Below are 25,910 nucleotides of genomic sequence, written 5' to 3'. Positions count from 1 at the left end.
ATCCCAGTATGTGAGGACTGACCCCAAGGAGCCAGGAGATTGAAGCAAAGAAGCAGTCAACTCCAGAGTTGTACAGAATATAAATAAGGGGAACTCACTAACAGAAGTGTGGCCCTGGATGGCAGGAAGGCCAAGCAGAGCCCCACAAGTTGAGTTAGAAGGATATATTGGTGACAATAAAAGTGACTTCATCAAAGCTGGAATGAATGAGTCTGGTTGATCTTAAGCTAATATCAAAGAGACACACTTCAGAGCTGGGTAATAAAACTCCACATACCACTCCAGGTGGTTTGATCTATTTATAGTATGCTTGGAAATTATACAGGAAAAAAAAAAAAAACCACAAAAACAACCAACTAGTGTTACTCTGGGCAGTCATGGAATTACAACTCACAGATATCTATAGTCATATCCAACTGAATTCATACACCTGGCCTCTACTCACCCATCTAATGCCAGTAGTACTCCTCTACCTGTGATGATCAAAACTGTGTCTAGATGCTGTTGAGAATTCTCACTGATTAAAAACCGCTGGTTCAGCTGGAGGTGTTTGGAGCATCTCTAAATAACCAGCACCACCCCTTATCTGTCTAGATTTAACATTAGATAGGTAATGCTTTCATTTACAGAAAATTCTATTTGTCCAATGACCAGGGTAAATCATGGTGACAGAAATGTAGATTATCAAAATATGTGAATGTCAACAGCAATCATTGGTGTTAAAAGTTTGCTGAGGTTGTCTTTTGAAGTTTTGATATTAATCTCTTCCCATTGATTTCAGAAATAGAAGCAGGGGAAAACCCCAGTCTTTAGGTGATGTAGTTATTTGTGTTCTTCAGGAGCAGAAGGGGAAAAAAAACACCCACTTTGAAAACTGTAGAGAACATATTGGTAATGAAGTTCTGTAGAAGGAAGGAGCTGAACTGAGGGTGAATGTGCGACAAATTTGTTAGCTTTTCCACCAACAGACTTCTTTTTAATTTCTTGCTACATTGCCATGGTCTCACTAACATTCTTGGGAAAATCAGGGCACAGCCAGAACATTTGGCAACCTACTGGGTATGTTCTACTCTGATATTTCCAGAACATTTGGCTAGGTGGTGGGTGGGTTCCACCTGGTTGCTTGTATAAAATTAGCATCCTGATGGAAGGAGATGGACATGAAGCTCATGACATAGTAGAGGAGCCTTTCAGGCTGGCATTTTATCAATCCGCTACGCCCATTCTTTTATTTCAGAATATGGCCGATATTAAGAAACTGAAGTCTGTAGGAATCTGTACCGTTAAAGGGATACAAATGACGACCAGAAGAGCCCTCTGCAATGTCAAAGGGCTCTCAGAAGCCAAAGTGGACAAGATTAAAGAGGCAGCCAACAAGCTTATTGTAAGCCAACTTCATTCTTTGCTGTTTTAGTTCAGCAGAGTTGTCTTGGTAGCCTTTCTCATGAACATTAGAAACTACAGTAGGAACTTTAAGTTCCTGTAGATAGACCACAATATCTTATACTACCCATGTGACCTGCTTATAACTTCAATCCCAAAGCGACAGCAATTAGTTTCTTGAAGACTGAGGTAAGCATTAATATGCCTAAAACATAGTCTGGCCCTGAATTCCATTCTTAGAACCCACATGGTAGAAATAGACACCATGGCATATACCCTAACACACATAGAGTTAAAGTAATTAAAATCTAAAAAGAAAGCCTGGTGATGGAGGCGCACGCCTTTAATCCCTGCACTCGGGAGGCAGAGGCAGGTGGATCTCTGTAAGTGTGAGGCCAGTCTGGTCGACAGAGCAAGCTCCAAGAAAGTTTCTCGAAAAACCAAAGGGAAGAAGGAAGAAAGGAAATGAATAAATGAATGAATGAATGAATGAATGAATAAATAAATAAATCTAAAAGGGAAACCTGGTGTTTTTTCTTTTTTGTATTGAAGGTAGTTATTTTACCAAAACTTTTCTTTATACTGCTCTGGCTTTTAGTTCCTCTGCCATTTGTTTTTGTCTATCTCCTCCTTAGTTTAGTCTTGTCTTCTTATATATGCCAATAGCTGCTCTGAAGCTCAGTATTAAGGAATTTATTTTTTCCTGGTATAGGCCAGTTGGGAAGACAGCTCTGGATTAGAAACAGACTAGCATCAGCCGGGTCTATGTATGTGCAGCTAAAATAGATATAGCCATGAATATGTCCACTGAGGCAAATGAGTTCATAACCTATACCTTCCAATGGCACCATGGACTGCAAGCAGTCAGGCTGTCAGGGAAAGGTATAACCTTAGACATAAACTCTCTTGTAGAGTTTTGGGGAATCATCAGAGGAACCCTATTTTTAGTCTAGAAATAGGAATATATGGAAAAGTAGTCACCAAGTATCCCTGTCTACAGAAGACCAACACTTTCTATTTCTCTGTGGGGAGGGTGGTGCGGTCTCATGACCAGAAGTGGCAGTCAAAGCAGGCGGGTAATACAAATAGAATTGTGGTCTTCAACTTGGAGAGGACCTAGGTGACCAGTGGTGTTCCTGGCCCAATTGCTCTGTTCTGGACCCACGATTACAGTGTATCCAGAGGTCACTTCCCCAACTGCCAGAGTGTCTAAGAAAGCCAGATTTTGGCAAACTACTACTTTCTAGCTCCTACACATATTTTTATTTGTTTGTTTTTTTGAGACAGAGTTTCACTGTGCAGCTCTGGCTGTCCTGGAACTTACTCTATAGACTAGGCTGGCCTCAAACCCTCAAATTCACAGAAATCTACCTGCCTCTGCCTCCCAAGTGCTAAGATTAAAGGCATGTGCTACCACCGTCCTAGCTGCTCCTACACATCTTAAAAAAATTTTAATGTGTGTGTGTGTTATGTATAGGGGAGAGACTTACACTTATGGCACACATGTTGAAGTCAGAGAACAATTTTGTGGAGTTGGCTCTCTTGGCCTTTAATTGGGTTTTGGGATTGAACTAAAGTCAGATTCAAAGCTAGCACTTTTACCCAGTGAGTCATTTTACTATACCCCATAGTCTTCTTATTTTTAGAAGCTAAATCTCATTATTTTGTAAGTGTGTGCAGGTGTGCATGTATATGTGTGTACACATGTAGAAACCTCAGATATCATTCTTCAGGCACCATTTACTTTTTTTTTTTTTTTTTTTGAGCTGAGGATCCAACCCAGGGCCTTGCACTTGCTAGGCAAGCACTCTACCACTGAGCTAAATTCCCAACCCCTGTTTTTTTGTTTTGTTTTTGTGTTTTGTTGTTTTTATATATTTTATCCTGCAATATTTTTTTCAGCTTTTTTTTTTTTTTTAAAGATTTATTTATTATGTAAACAGTATTCTCTGCAGGCCGGAAGAGGGCACCAGGTCTCATTGCAGGTGGCTGTGAGTCGCCACGTGGTTGCTGGGAATTGAACTCAGGACCTTTGGGAAGAGCAGTCAGTGCTCTTAACCACTGAGCCATCTCTCCAGCCCCCATTTACTTTTTTTGGGGGGGAGGTTTCTGTCACTGTCCTAGAACTCATGAAGTTGGCTAGGCTGACTGGCCAGTGAGCTCCAAGAATCCACTTTGTCTGTCTCCTTCATGCTGAGATTACAAATGCATTACTTCCTGTTTTTTTTTTACATGAGTTCTAGGGACTGAACTTAGGTCCTTGTGCTTGCAAAGTAAAAGTTTACTGATTGAATTATCTCTCCAGCCCCTAAATCTCATGTGCATGTGTGGTATATATACATGTGTTATATGTGGGTACATGTGCCTATGATTGTGCATGCAGAGGCATCCTATGTCTTCCCCTATTACTCTCTACCTTGTTTTTTTTAATGATTAATTTATTTTTATTTTATGTGCATTGGTATTTTAAATACATGTCTATGTGATGGTGTCGGATCCCCTGGAGGTAGAGTTATAGGCAGTTGTAAGCTGCCATATGTGTACTGGGAACTGAACCCAGGTCCTTTACAAGCGAAACAAGAGCTCTTAAACTGAGTCATCTCTCTAGCCCCAAGCCTAGTTTTTTCCATGTTCTGATACATTTTTAAAAAAGAGCATACACAGGTGGTGAGCTTGATAGCCGAGCATGTAGTTCTGGGAGGCAGCTGGCCTCTTACAGTTTTTAACCTCTCCATTGTCTTTCTTTAGGAACCAGGATTCCTAACTGCATTTGAGTACAGCGAAAAGAGGAAGATGGTTTTCCATATCACCACTGGCAGTCAGGAATTTGAGTGTGTATCTCAGTTTTTATTACCACTTAGTACAGTCTTTGGAGTCCGGTTTTCTTTTCCTGTATCTCATCATGGTTTCCACTGTCGTGAGTAGAAGCAGTTTCCTCCTTTGAAGGCGTTTGTAGTGTTCGTTCCAAGATGAATGTGAGGCAAATTCCAGGCTGCTTGTAGGAACAGATTACATTTCTTTCAAGGAATTCATGCTTATAAGTTGTTTCTAATTTAGCCCTTATTTATCTATGACTTGAAATATCAGCTTACATTCCATTCCTTTCTGTCTTTGTTGAAGAAACTTTCATTTCCCACTTTGTGTTTACTTAAAAATCAGTTGTTATAGAGTGACTATTTTAGAAGAAACAATGTGCTATAGGGCTTATTCCTCAACAGGAGTGGTTCTAGCATCCCTTTTCATTTAATTTTATGATTTCTGACATGTGTTGCCATTTCTTCCCAAATTGATTATAATGAGTTTTTCCCCAAATATTTCATCTATCTTTTTTTTGGACTCTCATTAGATTATCCAGGATGATGTGAAATATAGGCACTCAAGTGACCTTCCTGCTTCCAAGCAGCCAGGGCCACTGAGCCCAACTTTATTTTTTTTTATAATGGTTAATTTAGCTAGGTGGTGGCGGCACATGTCTTTTATCCCAGCACTTGGGAGGCAGAGGCAGGTGGATGTCTGTGAGTTCAAAGCCAGCCTAGTCTACAGAGTGAGTTCCAGGACAGCTAATGCTACACAGAGAAACCGTGTCTAAAAACAACAACAACAAAAAAGGTGGTTTATAGATTTTTCTCCCTGACTTATTTATCTTCTCCCCTCAAGAGCCTATAATTGTAGTATATTTGTGAAAGATGCTATATGGTTCATTTTTTAATTATAGAACAAGCAGTGTTTGCTAATGAAGTGTAATTAAGGTATAGTGGGGTTACCAAGGATGGCACCTAGGTTTTAGGTCTAAAGATCAGAAAAATATAGATCACAAATAAGGGACTTGTAGGATGGGCAGATTTAGGACCAAAGGCTGAAGACTATGAAGTCTAAGCTACTTATTAGACCCAAATGAATAAATGAATGCTAAGCTAAAGTGCACAGCCCAGAGGACGGACTGTCTGTCTGTCTGTCTGTCTGTCTGTCTCTCTCTCTCTCTCTCTCTCTCTCTCTCTCTCTCGTTTGGTTTTTTGAGACAGGGTTTCACTGTGTAGCCCTGGCTTGTCCTGGAACTCATTCTGTAGACCAGGATGGCCTGGAACTCAGAGGTCCTTCTGCCTCTGCCTCCCAAGTGCTGGAATTAAAGGCATGTACCACCACTGCCCAGCCCAGGACTCTCATTTTTAATACCATCATATCACCACTACTATACCTAAAAAAAAAAAAAAAAAAGTTCTCAAACACTAAATAGTAATAGTAATGTATGGATTTGATTTGTATCTGTTTAAATCTTTCTAGATTTAAAATAATATTCTTCACCTAATTCTAAATGTTCCTGAATTTTACAAAGGAAATAATTTTATTATCTCAAATAATTTGGGCTGCTTTCACAGGTAAGTTTTAGGGTTGCTTTTTTAGCTTCTCAACATAAATACCAGAAATTTTGACTGATATTTTCCAAAACTGATATTTTCAAGTTGACTCTTCTCAAGATGAAGAGTTGCATTCAAAATCTTTTTTTTTTTTCCATTTTTCATTTGTTCAGCTTGCTTTCTTATTACACCCAGGACATCTGCCCAGGAATGGCACTGTCTACAGTGGACGGGCCTCCACATCAGTCATTCATCAAGACAATGCCCTCCAGACTTGCCTACAGGCCATCTGATGGAGACATTTTCTCTATTAAGATTTCCTCTTTCCTGATATGTCTCAGCTTGTTTCAAGATAACAAAAACAACAACAACAAAACAAAAACAAACAAAAAAACAGCATACTTTCTTTGAACATTTTCTTTTCTGACAGGGTCTGCCTAAAATTTGGTTTTAGGTGAGATTAAACCAACAATGACAATCACTGGATTCTCCTAATGTCTGTCTTTTATACACTTCTGAACATATTAAAAATTAAAGCTGGGGGCTGGTGACATGGCTCAGTGGTTGAGAGCACTGATTGCTCTCTCAGAGGACCTGGGTTCATTTCCCAGCACTCACATGGCAGCCCACAACTGTCTGTAACTCCAGTTCCAGGGAATCTGACACCTTCATACAGACATACATGCAAGCAAAATACTAATGGACATAAAATAAGAACAAATAAATCATTAAAAGATGCTTTAAAATGTTTTAAAAAATCAAAGCTGGGCATGGTGGTGTACACCTTTAACCCCAGCATTTAGGAGGCAGAGGCAGGTGAGTTTGAGACCAGCCTGGTCTACATAGTGAGTTCCAGTCCAGCCTGGTTTACATAGAGAGACATGCCTGAAGAAAAAAAAATTGAATATTCAGTTAACTTTTGGAAACATTATCTATGCACACTTTGAGAAACTTGATTAGTACCAAGACTATTGCATGTGTGTAGTTCAGGCTTTCTTAGCATGTGCAAGACCTGGTTCAAACCCTAGCACCACAAAACACATTTTTTGTTTGTTTGTTTTTTGTTTTTTTAGATAGGGTTTCTCTGTGTAACCCTGGCTGTCCTCAAATTAGCACTGTAGACCAGGCTGGCCTCAAATTCATAGAGATCCTCCTGCCTTAACCTCCCCAGTGCTGGAATTAAAGGCATGCACCACCACCACCCAGCTTAACAAATCTCTTAATTCTAATTCGAAAGAATAATGGACATAAAGCCTTGCCTTAAGGACTCATTTACTATTGATACTCAGAACAGGGCTTATAAATACTATTCATGTTCCTATTCATACCTCTGATCTAAACAGTGACTGTCATTTCTTTCAACTATGAATTCCCATTCTTTTTTTTTTTTTTTTTTTTTTTTTGGTTTCTCGAGACAGGGTTTCTCTGTGTAGTTTTGGTGCCTGTCTTGGCACTCACTCTGTAGACCAGGCTGGCCTTGAACTCACAGAGATCCATCTGCCTCTGCTTCCCGAGTGCTGGGATTAAAGGCACGTGCCCCCACACCTAGCTCATCTCCTTTCTTGATAGTTTTTTTTCCTTTCTTGATATTTGTATTTATATTCTGTCACCAAAACTTTATATCTGTTTCCAGTAAATTACTAGGAGGTGGCATTGAAAGTATGGCAATAACAGAAGCTTTTGGAGGTAGGTAAAACCTTAATAATTTTATGTGAAATGACATGTTTATATATAAATAAATATATAATAAATAAGCTCCTGTTTCAGAAATTTTTATGAAGTGTCAGTTATTATAATACAGGATTATTCCAAGCTAAAATGAAAATATATATTAACATTAGCTTTTTTTTTTTTTTTTGGTTTTTCGAGACAGGGTTTCTCTGTGTAGCTTTGCGCCTTTCCTGGAACTGCTTTGGAGACCAGGGTGGCCTCAAACTCACAGAGATCTGCCTGCCTCTGCCTCCTGAGTGCTGGGATTAAAGGTGTGCACCACCACCGCCCAGCTTAACATTAACATATTTCTTCTCTTATCTCTGGTTACTATATGAAGAAATTGGTGGGCATGGTGGTGCACGCCTTTGATCCCAGCATTCGGGAGGCAGAGCCAGACAGATCTCTGTGAGTTTGAGGCCAGCCTGAGCTACCAAGTGAGTTCCAGGAAAGGTGCAAAGCTACACAGAGAAACCCTGTTTCAAACAAACAAACAAACAAAAACAAAAAACAAAAAAAAAGTTGAATATTTTCTTATCCCCTCAAAAGGTGACTTAATAAGGTTGATCTTTTGTTTAGGCAATGCATATCCCATGAATATAGAGAATAAATTTGTTCTCAGTTTATAGTATATACGGCATGGTGTGTGTGTGGGGGGGGGAGAGAGAGAGAGAGAGAGAATTCAGGGTCTCATTGTATGGCTCAGACTCGATTGGAATTCATAAAGAACTACCTGCCTTTGCCTCCCAAGTGCTAATATTAAAGCTCTGCACCACCATACCTGGCCTATATGCTATATTTTTACAAATAATCCATGTATAGCTTGTTTTACATGCTGAATCTGACAAGCCAGTATTTGCAGTCTTAGAGAACTAATTTCTATTGAGTCAATCTTAGCAATTTCTCTCTCTCTCTCTCTGTCTCTCTCTGTCTCTCTCTCTCTCTCTCTCTCTCTCTCTCTCTCTATATATATATATATATATATATATATATAGTTTTGTTTTTTGTTTTTTCGAGACAGTCGAGACAGGGTTTCTCTGTAGCTTTGGAACTCGCTTTGTAGACCAGGCTGGCCTGGAACTCACAGAGATCCACCTGCCTCTGCCTCCTGAGTGCTAGGATTACAGGCGTGCGACACCACTGCCCGGCTTATTTATGAGCTTTTAAAAAATTTAAACTGAGAGTTCAGTGGACCTAAGTGATTAGGGAAGTTTTCCTATGGAGAACATTTGCTTCTGCTGGCAACTAAGGATGACTGACACCATTCAAGATCACATCAGTTTTTCCTTGAGATCTCAGCACAGTGAAAGAGCCTGGCTGTCCTTTCTGTGGTCCGGTCTTAAACTGTCATTTGTGTGAATAGTCCTATGGAAAGTTTGCTTTAAATTAACTTTAACCTAAACAGTACTTATGTTGAGGGGATGAATTTGTTTTCTCTCTCTCTTTTGGTATTCATACATGCAGCATCCTTTTGTGATAGGAGGCCCCTTTAAGAGTAAGATTTGATGATTGGAAAGCGGTGAGGTCTTCTGTAGAGGGGAATACTGGTGATGAAATTTGGAACCTTGGGCATTTTAGACAAGTTGCTTTAGACCACTAGTTTTGTTTGTTTAGTGAAAATATATAAATAGTAACTATACTTTTCTCAAAGTTCCTTTTTCTAAATTTCACAGAATTTCGTACTGGAAAAACTCAGCTGTCTCATACCCTGTGTGGTAAGAACACATTCTAACATCAACAACATAGCAGTGATGGTCAGAACGTTCACTTACTAGACCTCTGCTGCATTTTACATGATCGTATGCAGTGGAACCAAATGTTCAAGGAAACAAAACTCAAGAGGTTAAGTAAACAGTCCGTGGTCACACAGATAGTTTTGGAATGTGTGTGTTTGAGTGCGTTGTTATGCTGCACTATGAACTGAATGGAAGCATGGAGAAGGGCTGTGGTTTGTGGTGAATTGGCAGGAGAGGCACCCAGTGTATCAAATTCTTCCTATCTATCTTTCCTGTCTTTTTAAAAAACAGCAATGACAAAATTTATTGAAGACTAGAATACTTTACTGCCTATGGGGTGCATTCTGTCCAAAGAGAAGCATAAAAGTAAATTTGGGGCCCAGCATAGCTCACTGGATAAAAAGGCACTTGCCTCCAAATCTGAGACACTGAGTTTGATCTCTAGAACCCACATGGTAGTAGGAGAGAGCCGACTCCCACAATTGTCCCCTGACCTCCACAATCATGGCATCACATCATGTGCCCCTAAAATAAATAAATATAATTTTGGGTGTTTGTTTTGTGTCAGAGCTCACTGTATAGCTCTGGCCGGACTGAAACTTGCTGTGTAAACCAGGCTGGTTTTGAACTCACAGGAATCTGCCTGTCTCTGCCTCTTGAGTGCTGAGACGAAAGGTATGTACCCCCATACCTGGCAGATATAAGTTTTAAAAAGAGTAAGTATATAATTTTTTTCTAAAACAAAATAAACAAATTCCTTATTAACAAAGATTGAATTTGCATTTTTTTACTTAAATAAAAGGAACATAGAAAAGTAGTTACAAGGGGTTCTGATGTACACCCTAACACATGTAAAGAACATACATATACACAAGATAACACAACACACAAACATACACGAAAAAAGTGAAAAGGGGGCCAGTGTTCTAGAATCAAAATGTCTTGGTTCTATCACTGATAGCTGTATGACTGTGGATAAGTTGCTTTACCCCTTTAATTGTCCTAATAGTAAAGCTGAAATAATAATAGTAGTGCCAAATCTTGGGGGAGTTTTGAAAAGTAAATGAAATAGTGTGTATGCCTAGTATGAAGTAGTTCTTTATGTTAACTACTGCAATACAATACATATGAGTCAGGGATGGAGCTTGGTTGATAGAATCATGTCTAGCATACATGAAGCCCTAAACTCAATCCCCAGCTCTGTATAAACCTGCTGAAGCCTATAATCTTAGCTCTGGAGAGGTGGATCAGATTTCAAGGTCATCCTTATAGTAAGTTGGATGCCAATCTGGGATACATGAGAACCTACCTTTTTAAAAAATAAATAAATAAATGCTTGGGCTGTGGGGAAATGGCTTAGGTGAGAAAAGTGCTTGCCACATAATTATGAGGGCCTAAGTTTGCGTCCATAACACTTCTGTAAGAAGCTGGGCACTGCAGCACACACCTACAATCACAGTGCTGGAGAGACTAAGACAGGAAGATTCCTGGACCTTGCTGCCTACCAGTCTAGTGCAATCAGTAAGTTCCATATTCAGTAAAAGATGCTGAATCATAAAAGGTGAACATACATGTGCACACACATATGAACAGATACACATGCCTACAGTACACATACATATATACACATGCAAAGTAAATGCATTTAAATATGGACAGCGATTGAAAGGTAACTAAATAAATTATTTAGCATAAATTATATTTGTGGTTATTATGAAAATAAAATTAGTAACATTTAAATTCTAATTCTTGGGAGAATTGGCTTTGCCAAATATTTCCCATTGTGAGAGATGTTAAAATTCTCAGCTAATTTTTATTCTCCTGGCAGAGTACTTATTTTACCACTAGTTACTGAAGTGGAAATGTAGCAATCATTTTAGAAGCCAAGGGTCACTGTTCTTTACTAAGTTTACTAGAGTTGCAACCAGTGTAAACTTAAGGCTAATCTGTGTTTATTTCTGCAAAGTTTATTCATTCACGTTAATATTAATTTTTAATTGTTCCCTAGTGACAGCGCAACTTCCAGGAGCAGGCGGCTACTCCGGAGGAAAGATTATCTTCATTGATACAGAAAATACTTTGTAACCCTTTTATTTAAACAAGTCCTGAGGCAGTGTGGTAGAGTGATATTATTACAAAAGAGAATGTGTCTTCTGTATGGTTTTTGTAGTGATCCTAGTAATCAACAACAATGACAGAAGCCAAGGGACAGCAGTGCTGACAAGCGCTCACATCACTGCTTGATTACCTCTCTACAAAACAAATACATGAGATGAAATTGTATCGTAATCATTTTTAAAACTTAATATCCAAAGATTTTGCCTCAAGTAGAGGGGAAGATTTGAAGAGCTTAAATATACAGAAGGAAAGGGTCAGGGCTGTTTGTGTCACAGAGGGTATGGCAGTTTAATTGATAGAAAAGCATTCCAGAAAGCACAGCCAGGAGGTGATTTGGGTCAAAGACATGAAGGACTTTGAAATCAATTAGATATTTTTTTCAAAAGCCTAAGAAAATGGGAATGTTACCTAGATGGGAAGCAATAAAAACAAAAAAGCTGGGCAATGGTGGCGCACACTTTTAATCCCAGCACCCAGAAGGCAGAACTTGGCAGATCTCTAATGAGTTTGAGGCCAGCCTGGTCTACAGAGCAAGATCCAGGACAGGCACCAAAACTACACAGAGAAACCTTGTCTCGAAAAACAAAAACAACAACAAACCAAAAGAAGAAGAGGGAGGAGGAGGAGGAGGAGGAGGAGGAGGAGGAGGAAGCAGCAGCAGCAGCTGGGCATGGGCATGGGCATGGTGGTGCACGCTTTTAATCCCTGCACTCAGGAGGCAGAGGCAGATGGATCTCTGTGAGTTTGAGGCCAAACTGGTACATAGTAAGTTCCAGGGCAGTTGGGGCTGTTACATAGAGAAACCCTGTCTCGAAAAACAAGCAAACAAATGAAGACAAAAACAGAAAGAAAAGGACAGAAAGCATTAGCAAGGGAAACTGCAGACAGGAGAGTGGCCTGAGAGGCCACCTTGAGTCTCATCTAGACAGACAGCAGAATGGTGCTGAGGACAACTGATGTTGCTTGGTAGTGTGTTGAACATGAGGGGCAAGAGGATGTACAGATGACAGTGGGAAATTCTGAGGAAAGGGTGGAGTTGGAGATGTGGATGAATTAACTAAAGAGAGGGTAGAGATAACTTACAACTTTGATGCATGCTTGTATTTATGAAGAGGACTAAATGAGGAATGTACAATCAGAGAAAGTAGGAGGAAGTCTGGTTGTGGAAGGCAAGCAAATTTGAAGTGTGAAGAAAAGAGCAGATGAGAAGGTTTAGTAGAGTTGGGAATTAGTTTCAGGGAACATTTGCAGTGGAGTCTGGGGTGATGAAAACAGCAAGGGAGGGAGGCAATGTATAATTGATTTACACAGTGATTTGAGGAGGTGCCAGGTTCAGAAGATGTAAGATCTACACTGCTGAGTTAAAGCTATTCACACCGAAGCCCAGCCTGCTTCACCAGGCTTATTTCTCAACATTGTCACAATTAGAGGCAAAGAGATGAGAATGTTCCAGTCTAATCCCATCCTGATAAACATGCTTGTTTTGCTAAACATGTTGGAAACTGAAAAACATTTCATTCACATTCGTTAGGCTGTGAAGGTTTTGTGTTGTCAGCAAGGCCTCTCACATCCCCAGAGCATCTGGCTTTTGTTTTGCTGAAGCACCTTAAGTGCTGCTTTTAGGAAGGTGACCAAGGTGGTAAACCCAGACCTGGTATGTCTGAAATGCCTTTTGCTTTGCTTACTCTTTTGACTGTTGGCTTGGCTGGCCATAGAGAAATCCACATGTTGCTTTCCATCCTAAAAGGGATTTGCTTTCTCTATTCTCATGTCGTCATCTTACTGAATCATACAACTTGTTAAGCCTCTCATAGATACCAAGGCCTGCTCTTACTGATTTTCTGTAATTATCCAATTCAGAAAATCTTGTCCTTCCTGGGCTATTGTAGAATTTATTATCAAAAATACTCCTGTGGAAGAAAAATAAGCCAAAAACTATTTGCAGAATGCTGAGGAATCTGGGCATGAGAAGTCTCTGAAGGAACCATCTAACTAGGGAAAGGAGGGTAGAATGTTTGGAGCTGCAGCAAGAAGGGCTCAGCTGGAGTTCATGGAGGAAAGGACTGACTGGCTAAGGGTGCTCCTCCGAGAGGGGATGGCCCTTGTAGTCTGGACTTTACCAAGACAGGAAGGAAATAGCTAAGAGCACAGGGAAATTCAGGAGGAGAATCTCTCATCTTAGTCTCTTGGGGTCTCTCAACCTGTACTACTGTCTTTGATATTTTTCTTTTTACATTTATATTTTGTCTTTGTAAGTTTTAAACTTATCTAGAACATAGATTCTTATTACTCTTTGTTTTCTGCAGTACTTTACACTGATAGCGGGTCAGTTCCATGTGGTAATCAGTTAGTAAATACTTATAGATTGATTTGTATTTCCCCTCAGTGTAAGCTCAATTCTTTTGTTTGTTTTGGGTTTTGTTTTGTTTGTTTTTGTTTTTCGAAACAGAGTTTCTCTGTGTAGCTCTGGCTGTCCTGAAACTCACTCTGTAGACCAGGCTGGCCTCGAATTCAGAGATCCACCTGCTTCTGCCTCCCGAGTAGTAGGATTAAAAGTATGTACCATCACCACCCAGCTTAATTTTATTTTGTCTGTCTGTCTGTCTGTCTGTCTATCCATCTATCTATGATTTATTTGAAAATGAAACTACAGACATTCATTTTTTGTTTCTTCATTTCACTTGCAACACTGTTAGAGTCACTACAGACCAGAGAATAAAGTGTTGATTACTCTCTGTAATTTACTGGTTAGTGACTATTAGCATCTTCCAGGGTATCTTTGCGGGTATACAGGAATTTACTAATTTCAGAAAGCTACAAACTTCTTTAGAAGGTGTATAAAAGACAAAAAACAAAAACCTGCATAATCAAATCAAGTCCCTTCTAGACCCTTGAGGTTACTTTTTTTTAAATTTATTTACTTTTGTTTCATTTGCATTGGCATTTTGCCTGCATGTATGTCTGTGAGGGTTCCAGATCTTGGAGTTAGAGACAGTTGTGAGCTGCCATGTGGGTGCTGGAAATTGAACCTGAGTCCTCTGGAAGAGCAGCCAATGCTCTTAACTGCTGAGCCATCTCTCCAGCCCCGAGGTTGCTTTTTTACCCTTTACTTCATGTCATCAAATTTATAATTTTTTGCCACACATTATTAGTGGAATGTTATAAACTATTTCATTTTGAACCAATGAAGAATTTGAAGTGATGAATTATAACTCAGTGACATTAGTGTTCTAGAATATGTCTATTTTTATAGAGCTGTGAACCAGAGAGACTCACAAACCTTAGTTTCTAGTTATTCTCTTTAACTGTTCTGCTGTATAATCCTGAGTTCTTTGCTAGGTGTCCTTGTAAAAGGGGGACATCACAACTAGCTTCTAAACTTATTTTAAAACTTGATATTTCATTTCTGCTTTCCCATTCTCTGTGGCCCTTCGTTGTCCCCTAGGGTATGTTGAATCACTTAGAGAAAGGAGGTTCTGGCAGTCCTTAAGTAATCACTGGCATCTGACTGCCTCTGGACCACTGCTATGTCTCAGCTGTTTTACTTGCTCTCAGCGTTACCTTTTGTAGCTATCTAGACTTTCTTTGGAAATGGTTTATTGGAACCTTAATCTTGGCACACTCCAGCCGTCCAGATCGTCTTCGTGACATTGCTGATCGCTTCAACGTAGACCATGATGCAGTACTGGACAATGTACTCTATGCTCGTGCCTATACTAGTAAGAACCCTGTACAGTTGCGTTTTAAACTTGAGTTATGGGAAGGTTGACAACACTAATTTACCATTTGCTGATACAATATTTTCACTCCTTTTCCTTGTGTTAAATCTTCTGTGGGCAGTGGTGGTGCACGCCTTTAATCCCAGCACTCGGGAGGCAGAGGCAGGCGGATCTCTGTGAGTTCGAGGCCAGCCTGGGCTACAGAGTGAGTTCCAGGAAAGGTGCAAAGCTACACAGAGAAACCCTGTCTTGAAAAAAAAAATCTGCAAATTAATCAATGTTATCATCTGTTGAGTCCTCAAGGTACTCAAATGTCTTCAAATTCTTTACTTGTTGTCTCTGAAATGTAGCGTAACAGTCAGGTATTTCCCCCTGAGGTACTGGGCCTGACCTCAGCTTTTACATATTCTAAGCATGTGGTTTACCAGTGAACTAAAGCCACCCAGAGCAACATTCTTTTGTTTGTTTTGTTTTTCTAGACAGGGTTTCTCTGTGTAACAGCCTTGGCTTTCCTGGAACTGGCTCTGTAGACCAGGCTGGCCTCGAACTCAGAGATCTGCTGCCTCTGCCTCCTGAGTGCTAGAGAACATTCTTCTTGCTAAGGTACCTTTGCCACATATGCTCAAGCAGAATATGCAGTCTTTACTAGTAAAGTATACTTGGGAGGAAAGAAGAACTCTATCTGCCTGTCTCCCCAAAACACATACATGAGCTTAGCCTCTGTTTCTGGCTTTTGTAACATTTTCTGTGTTTCCCATCAGGTGAACATCAGATGGAGCTACTTGATTATGTTGCAGCCAAGTTTCATGAAGAAGCTGGCATTTTCAAACTATTGGTACAAGCTTTTAAATAATGTTCACTGATAGAGCTATTTACCACATTTTTCTATTCTGTTTAAATAGGCATCTTCCTTCTATTTTAAAATGCATGTTTGATTTTATGTTACTCTTGCGCAGATCATTGACTCAATAATGGCACTTTTTCGAGTGGATTTCAGTGGCCGTGGGGAATTGGCTGAACGGCAGCAAAAATTGGCCCAGATGTTGTCACGACTCCAAAAAATCTCAGAAGGTAGATGTTTAAAATAAAATGGCAGTGTCACATAGCATCTGTTGACTATGTTTGCTATAGTATATTTTGGTTGTTTTTTTTTTTTTTTTTCTCGAGACAGGGTTTCTCTGTGTAGCCCTGCCTTTCTTGGAACTCGCTTGGTAGCCCAGGCTGGCCTTGAACTCACAGAGATCTGCCTGGCTCTGCCTCCCAAGTGCTGGGATTAAAGGCGTGCGCCACCACCAACGGCCCTCTATAGTATATTTTGAAGAGAAGCTGAGAAGGACATCAGAAGCATAAGATTTTTAATTACTTTCATAGTTTAGATGATTATTTAAACTAAAATTGATTCTGATATAACAATAATGATAACTTAAAGTTTATTATTAATGAAAAATAGGGAGATGGGTATGGGCATGGTGGCACTTGTCTTTAATCCTAGCACTTTGCAGACAGAAGCAAGCACATCTCTAAGTTTGAGGCCAGTCTAGTATACATAGTGAGTTCTAGGCCAACCAGGGCTATACAGAGAAACCTTGTCTTGAAAAAAAACAAAACAAAATTCCATTTGAGGTTGATTTTTAACTTGGCAGTGGTGGAACATGCCTTTATTAGAAGCAGTGGGGAGGCAGAGACAGATGAATTTCTGAGTTCGAGGCTAGCCTAATCTACAAAGTGAGTTCCAGGACAGCTAGGAACAAGAACTTATTTATAAAATGAACTCATGATGCAAGATTCCTAAACTGAAATCTGCTTTTTGTTTTTCAAGGCAGGGTTTCTCTATGTAGACCTGGCTATCCTGGAACTCACTCTGTAGACCAGGCTGGCCTAGAACTCACAGAGATCCACCTGCCTCTGCCTCCTGAGTGCTGGAATTAAAGGTGTGTACCACTACCACCCAGCCTAAACTGAAATCTAAACAATGAACTTTGTATTTTTATTGCCTTCTCTTAGTTTCTTTATTTTTTGATGCAGAATATAATGTTGCTGTTTTTGTGACCAATCAAATGACTGCAGATCCAGGAGCAACTATGACGTAAGCCCTTATATTGTATTTCACAGAGATTACTATCAAAAGGTTAGAGTATAGAATAAAATCACTTAGAATTAATCAACTTTATCTGGGTGTGATATCACATGAGTGTAACCCTCACACTTGGGAGGCAGGAGGATGGTGAACTCAAAATCAGATTGGGCTATGTCATCTCATCTCAAAACAACTACAATAATAATCAGCCTTGATACAGGCATAGTGCATTTTTTTAAACATAAAAACAGGATATAATTCAAAACCCAGTATTTTAAACAGTAAAATACTTTCTCTGTAGAAAATAGTAAAAATGATAACATTTCCCAATAAGCCCTTTTAAGGCAAATAATAGCTGAGTTATCCATATAAATATTGATTAGATTCTGGGACAGAAGAAACCTATCTTCATCTGTTCAGAGAGCGATGTTTTACTTAAGTTGTGTAAGTGAGATTCCTATTCATCTTCCCCTTCGCTGTTTGATTGACGGCAGACATTTTTCTATAGGCTAATCCATAATCTAAAATGATTTTAGTCTCCCCTCCTGAAAGTACAGCCAGCATATTCTTTTATCAACTTGATATGGTACAGATTCTTATTCTAATAGTGAAATGTTTCACTAAAGCTTGCCCAGTGATTGGGTAAAACCAAAATTTAGTATAAGCCACAGTCATCCTAGGGTCCCCCCTGCTAGGTAGCCTCCCTGGATCTGTGGGTTGCAGTCTGATTGTCCTTTATCTACTTTTGAGTGAGTATATACCATGTTTGTCCTTCTGAGTCTGGGTTATCACACTCAGGAGGTCACAGTGTATTCAGATTACTTCATTACACTGTACACTGTTACTTCATAACTGCTCATAGCATTTATTTGTTATTCAGAACCTATTTTTTCTGTATTCTCTATAGAATAAAGTAGTATTTTAACAACTGTCATCCGTACTAGGTTCCCTGACTTGACCTAAGACAAAGGGGTATTGAAGGACAATAAGAAAAAGATCTTAGGGGCTTGAGAGATGGTTCATCAGTTTAGAACACTTGTTGCTCTTGCAGAAGACCTGGGTTTGAGTCCGAGCTCATATACAGTTGGCTCACAATTATCCCTAATGCCAGTCCCAAGAGTCCAACACCTTCTGACCTCTGTAAGCACCAGGTGTGCAGGTGGTAAACATACATGCATACATTCAAGTAGAACATTTGTACACACAAAATAAATCTTAAAAAAGAAAATGATCTGGGTTGGGGATTTAGCTTAGTGGTAGAGCACTTGCCTAGCAAGCACAAGGCCCTGGGTTCGGTCCTCAGCTGGGGGTGGGAGAGGGAATGATCTTAGGCAGATAAAGCTTACATTCCAGAAACATTGGAAGGCTGATGTACTAAAAACAAAAATTAGGCTTTTGATTAGATATACAAGAGACATCTTTTAAAAAAAAAGAAACCAGGGGTTGGGGATTTAGCTCAGTGGTACAGCGCAAGGCCCTGGGTTCGATCCTCAGCTCAAAAAAAAAAGAAAAGAAAAGAAAAAAAAGAAACCCACAAGAGAAGTCTGCTGCTCATAGAAACAATGTCAGTCTTACAATGCATATTCAGAATTTGCTGAAGTATTTGCCCACATATAAGAATACAATGGCTCTCTGAAAGATGGCAAGGAATAGCAAAGCAAAGAGCTAAAATAAGATTGTGAATGCATAAAATTCAAAGGAAGGTTTGTTATAACCATCTAAAATGTTTGACTGAATAAGCAGCTGAATAGCGCTGAGTTCATAATGACTTTTAAAGGCTTTCCTATGTTTTACTCAGAAAACTTTTTAACCAGAGAAAATTTGCAGATTAGCACAATGAGTGCACACACACCATTCTCTTAGGTTCCACAATGGGTATTATATCCTTGCAACACACACAGTCTCTCCTTCTCTCTCCCTTTCTCTCCCTCCCTCCCTTCCTCTCTTCTCTGTCTTTCTTTGTCTCTCTGTCTTTCTCTCTCTCTCATGTACATCATGCTGGTGTGTGAAAATCTTTTTCTGTGAATGCACATCTGTGAAATCTTTTTTGTCTATCTACATAAGTCATGTATGTCCATATGTACACGCACTGACGTATATTGACATATTCTATTTTTTGTGTGTGAACCATTTGAGAATTGTCTCTTTTTTCTGATTATTGAGTATTATTTGTAGACACTGACAGTTCACCACTTAAGACTTCAGCATATGTCTTCTAAAAGCAAGACATTCTTCTTCATAAGCACAGTACAATTAACAGATGCTATTTAAACATCAACAATGATGCTATCTAATATCCAAGTTTCTCTAGTTGTTCTGACAGTGGTTTTTTTGTTGTTGTTGTTTTGTTTTGTTTTGTTTTTTTCGAGACAAGGTTTCTTTCTCTGTGTAACAGTCCTGGCTGTCTTGGAACTCATTCTGTAGACCAGACTGGCCTTGAACTCACAAAGATCCACCTGGGTCTGCCTCCTGAGTGCTGGGATTAAAGGCGAGCACCACCACTGCCCTGCCAACAGTGTTCTTTATAATTGTTGTAAAGAGGTTGTTTTAGGTTCATGGTCCTCAGCTGAGTGCATGTATTACATGTACTTATTGAGTCACTTTAGTCTCCTTTAATCTAAATAGCTCCTCAACCTTGTTAGATTTTATGACACTGACATTTGATTTAAATTTTTTAAAGATTTATTTTTATTTTATTTTTTAGGTTTTGTGGGGTTTTTTTTGTATGTTTTTGTTTGTTTATTTTTTAAAACATGATTTCTCTGCGTCACAGCTTTGGCTGTCCTGGAACTTGCTCTGTAGACCAGGCTGGCCTTGAACTCAGAGATCTGCCTGCCTCTCTCTGCCTCCCATGTGCTGGGATTAAAGGCGTGCGCCACCAACGCCTAGCTGAATTTGTTTTTTAATCATGTGCATGTGTGTCTGTGTGTGAGTATGTACATAAGTGAGTGCAGGTGCTTATGGAGTCCAGAAGAGGATGTTGGATCAGTTTACGAGCCTCTCAACATGGGTGCCAGGAACAGAACTCAGGTCCTCTTCAAGAGCAGTATGTGTTCTTAGCTGCTGGGCCATCTCTCCAGCCTCTTAAGACAATAACATTTTTGAACAACAGGCCACAACAGACCAACTATTTTCAGGATCCCTCAATTTGAAGTTGATTAAAAATTTTTTTAAATGTTTTGTTTATGTACACACACACACACACACACACACACACACAACTTATAGAAGTCAACTTCCTCTTTTCCCATGTGAATTCTGGGTATTAAACTCTGTCAGGCTTTGTGGCAGGTACCTTTATCTGCTGAGCCATCTAGCTGACCCTGATTGTTTTTTCTCGTTATTTTAAATGTAAAATGCTTTTGACAGGAAAAATATCTAAGTAGTATTAGAACTTTCTCAGTAGATTATGTTAGAAGGCACAACATGGCAATTTTGCCCCATTATTAAGATGTTAAATTTGGCCAGGCAGTGGTGGCTCATGCCTTTAATCCCAGCACTCGGGAGGCAGAGCCAGGCGGATCTCTGTGAGTTCGAGGCCAGCCTGGACTACCAAGTGAATTCCAGAAAAGGCGCAAAGCTACACAGAGAAACCCTGTCTTGAAAAACAAAAAAACAAAACAGAACAAAACAAAACAAAAAAGATGTTAAATTTGTCCAGGCATGGTTGTGCACACTTTTAATCTCAGCACTCAAGAAGCAGAAGTAGGGACATCTGTGAGTTTGAGGGCAGCCTGGTCTATATAGCAAGTTCCAGGCCAGGCAAAACTACATAATGAAATCCTTTCTCAAAGACAAAACAACAACAACCAAAACCCAAGATGTTAAGTTTGACTATGTCATTAAGATAGTATTCTTGCCGGGCAGTGGTGGCACATGCCTGTAACCCCAGCACTGGGGAGGCAGAGGCAGGTGGATCTCTGTGAGTTCAAGGCCAGCCTGGTCTACAGAGCTAGTCCAGGACAGACTCCAAAGCTACAGAGAAACCCTGTCTCGAAAAACAAAAAAACAAAACAAACAAACAAACAAAAGATAGTATTCTTGAGCCAGTTGTGGTGATGTGCACCTTTAATTTTAGCACTCAGAAGGAGGAGCCAAGTGGAAGGTCAGCTAGCTCTATCTATATAGACCCTGTCTGGAAAAAAACAAAAAAACAAAAAAACAAAACAAAAAAAAACCCAGCCAATTAGACAAAAGTAGATGGTGTTTGTGAGAGTTCATTAGAAAGGACAAAAAAAACACCTCTTGGAAGTTCAGTAATTTGTGGGTGATACTTAGATCATGTTATATCATGTTTTGCAATAAGCTTTCACCATTTATTTTAGCACCTGTCAATAAATCTTGTCTAAATTAATCATTGCTCCAATGTTGTAAAAAGAAGGTGATTTTACTTTAAACCAGGGCAATGCTTCTATTAGGTGCATATAAAAGGAGACATAGGCATAGATACTAACAGATACTTGATACATTAGTGCAAATTCTGTAAGTTGTGCTGAAATGAATGTGCTTCTCTTCAGGCATTTAAAATTTTGTTTATTCATTCATTTTTATTTGCTTTATATAGTTGAGTACCTGCATGTATGTATTTGCAACACATGCATGCTTGGTACCAGATAGGGCCAAAATAAGGCACCAAATGCCCTGGAACTGGAGTTACAGGTGGTTATGAGCCACCACGTGGGCACTGGGAACTAAATCTGGGTCCTCTGCAAGAGCAGCCTGTGCTCTTCACCACTGCGCTGTCTCTCCAGCCCTCTTAGGCATTTAAAAGCTTACCTTAGCAAACTGCTGCTTCTTTTGCATTTTGATGTATCTCTTTCTTTTCAATACCTCTTACGAGTATTTTCTACTTAGTTACAGGAAAAAACTAATGTGGAAAATATCAGCTGTTGGGGTTGGGGATTTAACTCAGTGGTAGAGTGCTTGCCTAGCAAGCGCAAAGCCCTGGGTTCGATCCTCAGCTCCAAAGATATATATATATATATCTCAGCTTTGTAAATAGCAAAAAGAAAGCTAAAATACTGAGGGAACTGCAAGTATAGTTTAGTGGTAGGATGTGTGCTTAGCATGTGGGAAGCCTTGGGTTCAATTTCTTTCCCTTCCAAAAAACAAATAAAAAATTGAGGAGAAAACCAACCATTCATTAGTTCAAATATTTATTGAAAATCTACTAGGTTACAAGATTCTGAGAATTAATTAGCAAACAAAAGAGACAAAAGCCTTTGTTTCCATAAAGAAGAAAGATAAATGATATCTTCTTTGCTATTTAACTTAGCATTTTAAAGTCTTGGTATGTCCCACATCACATCATCTGTTGTGTAGTCCTTGAGTGTTTAAAGCAATCTTTTCTCTATGGAGTGTCTTTTGTACACAGGACATGAAGTACTTCACAAAGAGATTAATTTTAAACTACAGAGAAATGGAAGATTTTTAAGGCTTGCTTTAAAAAGAGAAAATGACTCATTGGCTCAGAGGGAGGAAGTGGGTTGCATTCAGATAAAACAGTACAAGTTAAAGAGCACTGTTCTCTCTTCAGGTGTGGGGAGGGAACACTGAGGAGGCCAAACCTGTCACTCTAGAGTTCCAAGGTAAAAGAAATCAGTGGAAATTAGGCCAGATAGAGGTTCTTTTTCTTGTATTTGTAAAAAGTTTCAAAAAGAGTAAAACCATCTTGAATTTACTCCTGGAAGACGATGAAGGAAGTAACTGGAGAGAGGCAGAATGAAGAGATTTATAAGGAAGAGAGCTAAGCAGGGAGCCAGATAAGGTAACAAAGCCTAGTATTTCTGCTGGGTAAGTCTGCTATGAAATATCTCTTCCACCTAGCCAAGCTGTAAGGAAACAAGGCTCACTATAATTAGTATGCTCTGAAGTATATTAAATTATAACAGTACAGATTAAATACATGTCTTCATGTAAAGTACAAAATTACTGCATCTAAATGAAAAAAAAAGGGGGGGACAGTTTTAAACTAAAGAATTTCAAATGCTATTGGAAACCCTCCCATAAATAAAATATCTTTGTTTCTTGGTGTTGAGGAACTCCAAGCTGCAGCTCGCCTGGAGCCTGTCAGAGAATTATCACTATAATTGGTATGAATCCCCAAGTACACTGACAATAATTGAGGCTTGTATCCTATGCATTATACTTGATGGCACATCGTATTAAAAAAGAACAAAATTATAGAGGCGAGGAGCCGCTGTATGATACAGCAGAGCAGCAGCTCGTAGATGAGGCTACAGATCCAGACGTTAGGGCTGCAATGATCCAGTCGATGGATTTTAGAGATAACAAGTCAGAGAATGGGCTGAAAAGCTGCATGTGAGGGCAAATAAGTAGCAAGAGAGACCATGACCTCACCATGTACTTCTATGGTGTCCATGTTTCTTAAACAAAAAGCCATCCAGAACATTTGCAGGCTTGTGAATGTATAGTTCATTAAGCAGGCTGATCTATGACTTACATTGTCAGCTTAAATGAAGAAGCAGTATGTTTGGCTGGGCGGTGGTGGTGCACACCTTTAATCCCAGAGCCAGGCAGATCTCTGTGAGTTGGAGGCCAGCCTGATCTACAGAACAAGATCCAGGACAGGCACCAAAACTACACAGAGAAACCCTGTCTCGAAGAAAAAAGAAGAAGAAGAAGAAGAAGAGGAGGAGGAGGAGGAGGAGGAGGAGGAGGAGGAGGAGGAGGTAGTAGTAGTAGTAATATGTTTAGGGTCACTAGCATAGTAGTTTTATTGCAAAGTGTTTAGATTATTTGAACCTCATCCGTTCTGCATAATCTTATGTAATTCTCATATGACCCTGATGTAACTCAGCCTTCTTCCACATTCCTGTGTTTTCTGTGAAGCCAGTCTCAATATTTGGTTGCACCTCTCCCTACCCTACCCCACCAAACAAGAATTCCAATTTTAAAAGATGGGAGGGGCACTTTTAATTTTTGTGTGTGCATATTTTGGGAGCAGACAAAAAGGATGGATATATTATTTAATTAATAACAACAACAACTACTACTTCCTCCCCCTCCTTTCTCCTTTCTTTTTCTTTCTTCTTTTTGAGAAAGCCATGGCTGTCTTTGATTTGCTGTGTAGACCAGGCTGGCCTCAAACTCCGAGAGTCCCACCTGCCTCTGCCTCCTGAATGCTGGGACTAAAGGCATGTATATCACCACTGCTTGGCTAACAAAACTTCTTAAACATACTCCTTTTTTGGGGGGTGGGGGCTAGGGGGGGGGGGGATGGATGTTGAGACAAGGTCTCTCTATGTAGCCCTGGCTGGACTAGAACTCACTATGTAGACCAGGCTAGCCTCAGACTCAGTGGTCTGCCTGCCTTTGCCTCCTTAATATTGGGATTAATGTGCCCCATCATGCATGACCATACAGTTTTTTAATAAGCCAGCTCTTCTCTTAAAAGTTCTCTTTGGCTGTCCTCTTTTCTTCCCACGTTTCCCTTATGTTAAAGCCTCCTCTTCATTCTGTTTCATTCAGCCTTTATCTCCTCAATGGACCCTTCTCAGATTTTCAACTCGACCATGCATATCAAAAGCACCAAGAGTCCTGTTGTCCCTCTGGCTTGCCCTAGCCCATTCCCCTAGATCTACACTCTGACCAGAATTTAAGATGGTATTATGCACATTCCTGGTTCTTAAAAGTAGGCAGCTCAGAATATTTACTGTTTGTCCAGTCATACAACTAAAACTAAGGAAGTCAAGATTGGAACCCCATACATCTTTGACTTTGAAGTTGATTCTCCTTGGGCAGGGTAGTTTAGTGGTAGAGTGTTTGCATAGTGTCTTTTTGTTGTTGTTTGTTTGTTTGTTTTTCTTTTTGTTTTTTAAAATATATTTATTTATTAAAATTTTTTTCATTTTACATACCAACCCCAGTTCCCCCTCCCTCCCCTTCTCCCACCTCCTCACCTCCCTCCCACTCTACCTCCATCCACTCCTCAGAGTGGGTAAGGCCTCCCATGGTCGTCAACATTGCCTAGTGTCTTAGTTAGGGTTTCTATTGCTGTGAAAAAACACAAGTTGGGGAGAAAAGGGTTCATATCTCTTACATGTCCACATCATACTCCATCATTGAAGGAAGTCAGGACAGTCACTCATCTCAGGAGCCTGGAGGCAGGAGCTGATGCAGAGGCCATGGAGGAGTGCTGCTCACTGGATTGCTCCCCATGGCTTGCTCAGCCTGCTTTCATATGGAACCCAGGCCCACCAGCCCAGAGATGGCACCACCCACAATTGGGATGACCCCTTTCCCATCAATTACTAATTAAGTAAATACCTTACAGACTTTTCTACAGCCATATTTTATGGAGGCATTTTCTTAATTGACGTCCCCTCTTCTCAGATGGCTTTAGCTTGTGCCAAGTTAACATAAAAATAGCCAGCACACCTAGCATGCACAAAGTTCTAGGATCAGTCCTAACGACCACTATCACCACCACCACAACAACAAAACTACAAGAAATAAGTTGATGCTTTTTTTTTTTTTTCAAGACAGGGTTTCTCTGTGTAGCTTTGCACCTTTTCTTTTCCTTTCTTTCTTTCTTTTTTTTTTTTTTTTTTTTTTTTGAGACAGGGTTTCTCTGTGTAGCTTTGTACCTTTCCTGGAACTCGCTTTGGAGACCAGGCTGGGCTCGAACTCACAGAGATCCACCTGGCTCTGCCTCCCGAGTGCTGGGATTAAAGGTGTGCACCACCACCGCCAGGTGAAGTTGACGCTTCTTAGTCATACTATTTTCTCCCATCCTATCCCATTTCATCTCAGAACTGTTCTTCATGACCTCTGCTAATTTGGAGTTGGA

At 39.8% G+C, this 25,910-nt stretch overlaps 1 protein-coding gene across 1 annotated transcript in view; it reads left to right on the top strand.

The window, feature by feature from the left end:
• The window catches only part of Dmc1 (DNA meiotic recombinase 1), a 44,750-nt gene that overhangs the window by 1,027 nt on the left and 17,813 nt on the right, over positions 1 to 25,910 (top strand). Inside the window, exons 3-11 of the mRNA XM_036208712.1 lie at positions 1,238 to 1,384; positions 4,132 to 4,214; positions 7,372 to 7,424; positions 9,122 to 9,163; positions 11,193 to 11,265; positions 14,930 to 15,021; positions 15,783 to 15,856; positions 15,978 to 16,092; positions 17,047 to 17,107. Coding sequence (XP_036064605.1) covers positions 1,238 to 1,384; positions 4,132 to 4,214; positions 7,372 to 7,424; positions 9,122 to 9,163; positions 11,193 to 11,265; positions 14,930 to 15,021; positions 15,783 to 15,856; positions 15,978 to 16,092; positions 17,047 to 17,107 — 740 coding nt within the window. The remainder of the gene's footprint in view (positions 1 to 1,237; positions 1,385 to 4,131; positions 4,215 to 7,371; positions 7,425 to 9,121; positions 9,164 to 11,192; positions 11,266 to 14,929; positions 15,022 to 15,782; positions 15,857 to 15,977; positions 16,093 to 17,046; positions 17,108 to 25,910) is intronic.

Source organism: Onychomys torridus, chromosome 16 (genome assembly GCF_903995425.1).
Source record: "Onychomys torridus chromosome 16, mOncTor1.1, whole genome shotgun sequence".
In the NCBI taxonomy this organism is placed as follows: Eukaryota; Metazoa; Chordata; class Mammalia; order Rodentia; family Cricetidae; genus Onychomys; species Onychomys torridus.
Note: the sequence above shows the minus strand (reverse complement) of the source record. Positions and strands in the feature narration are given on the sequence as shown.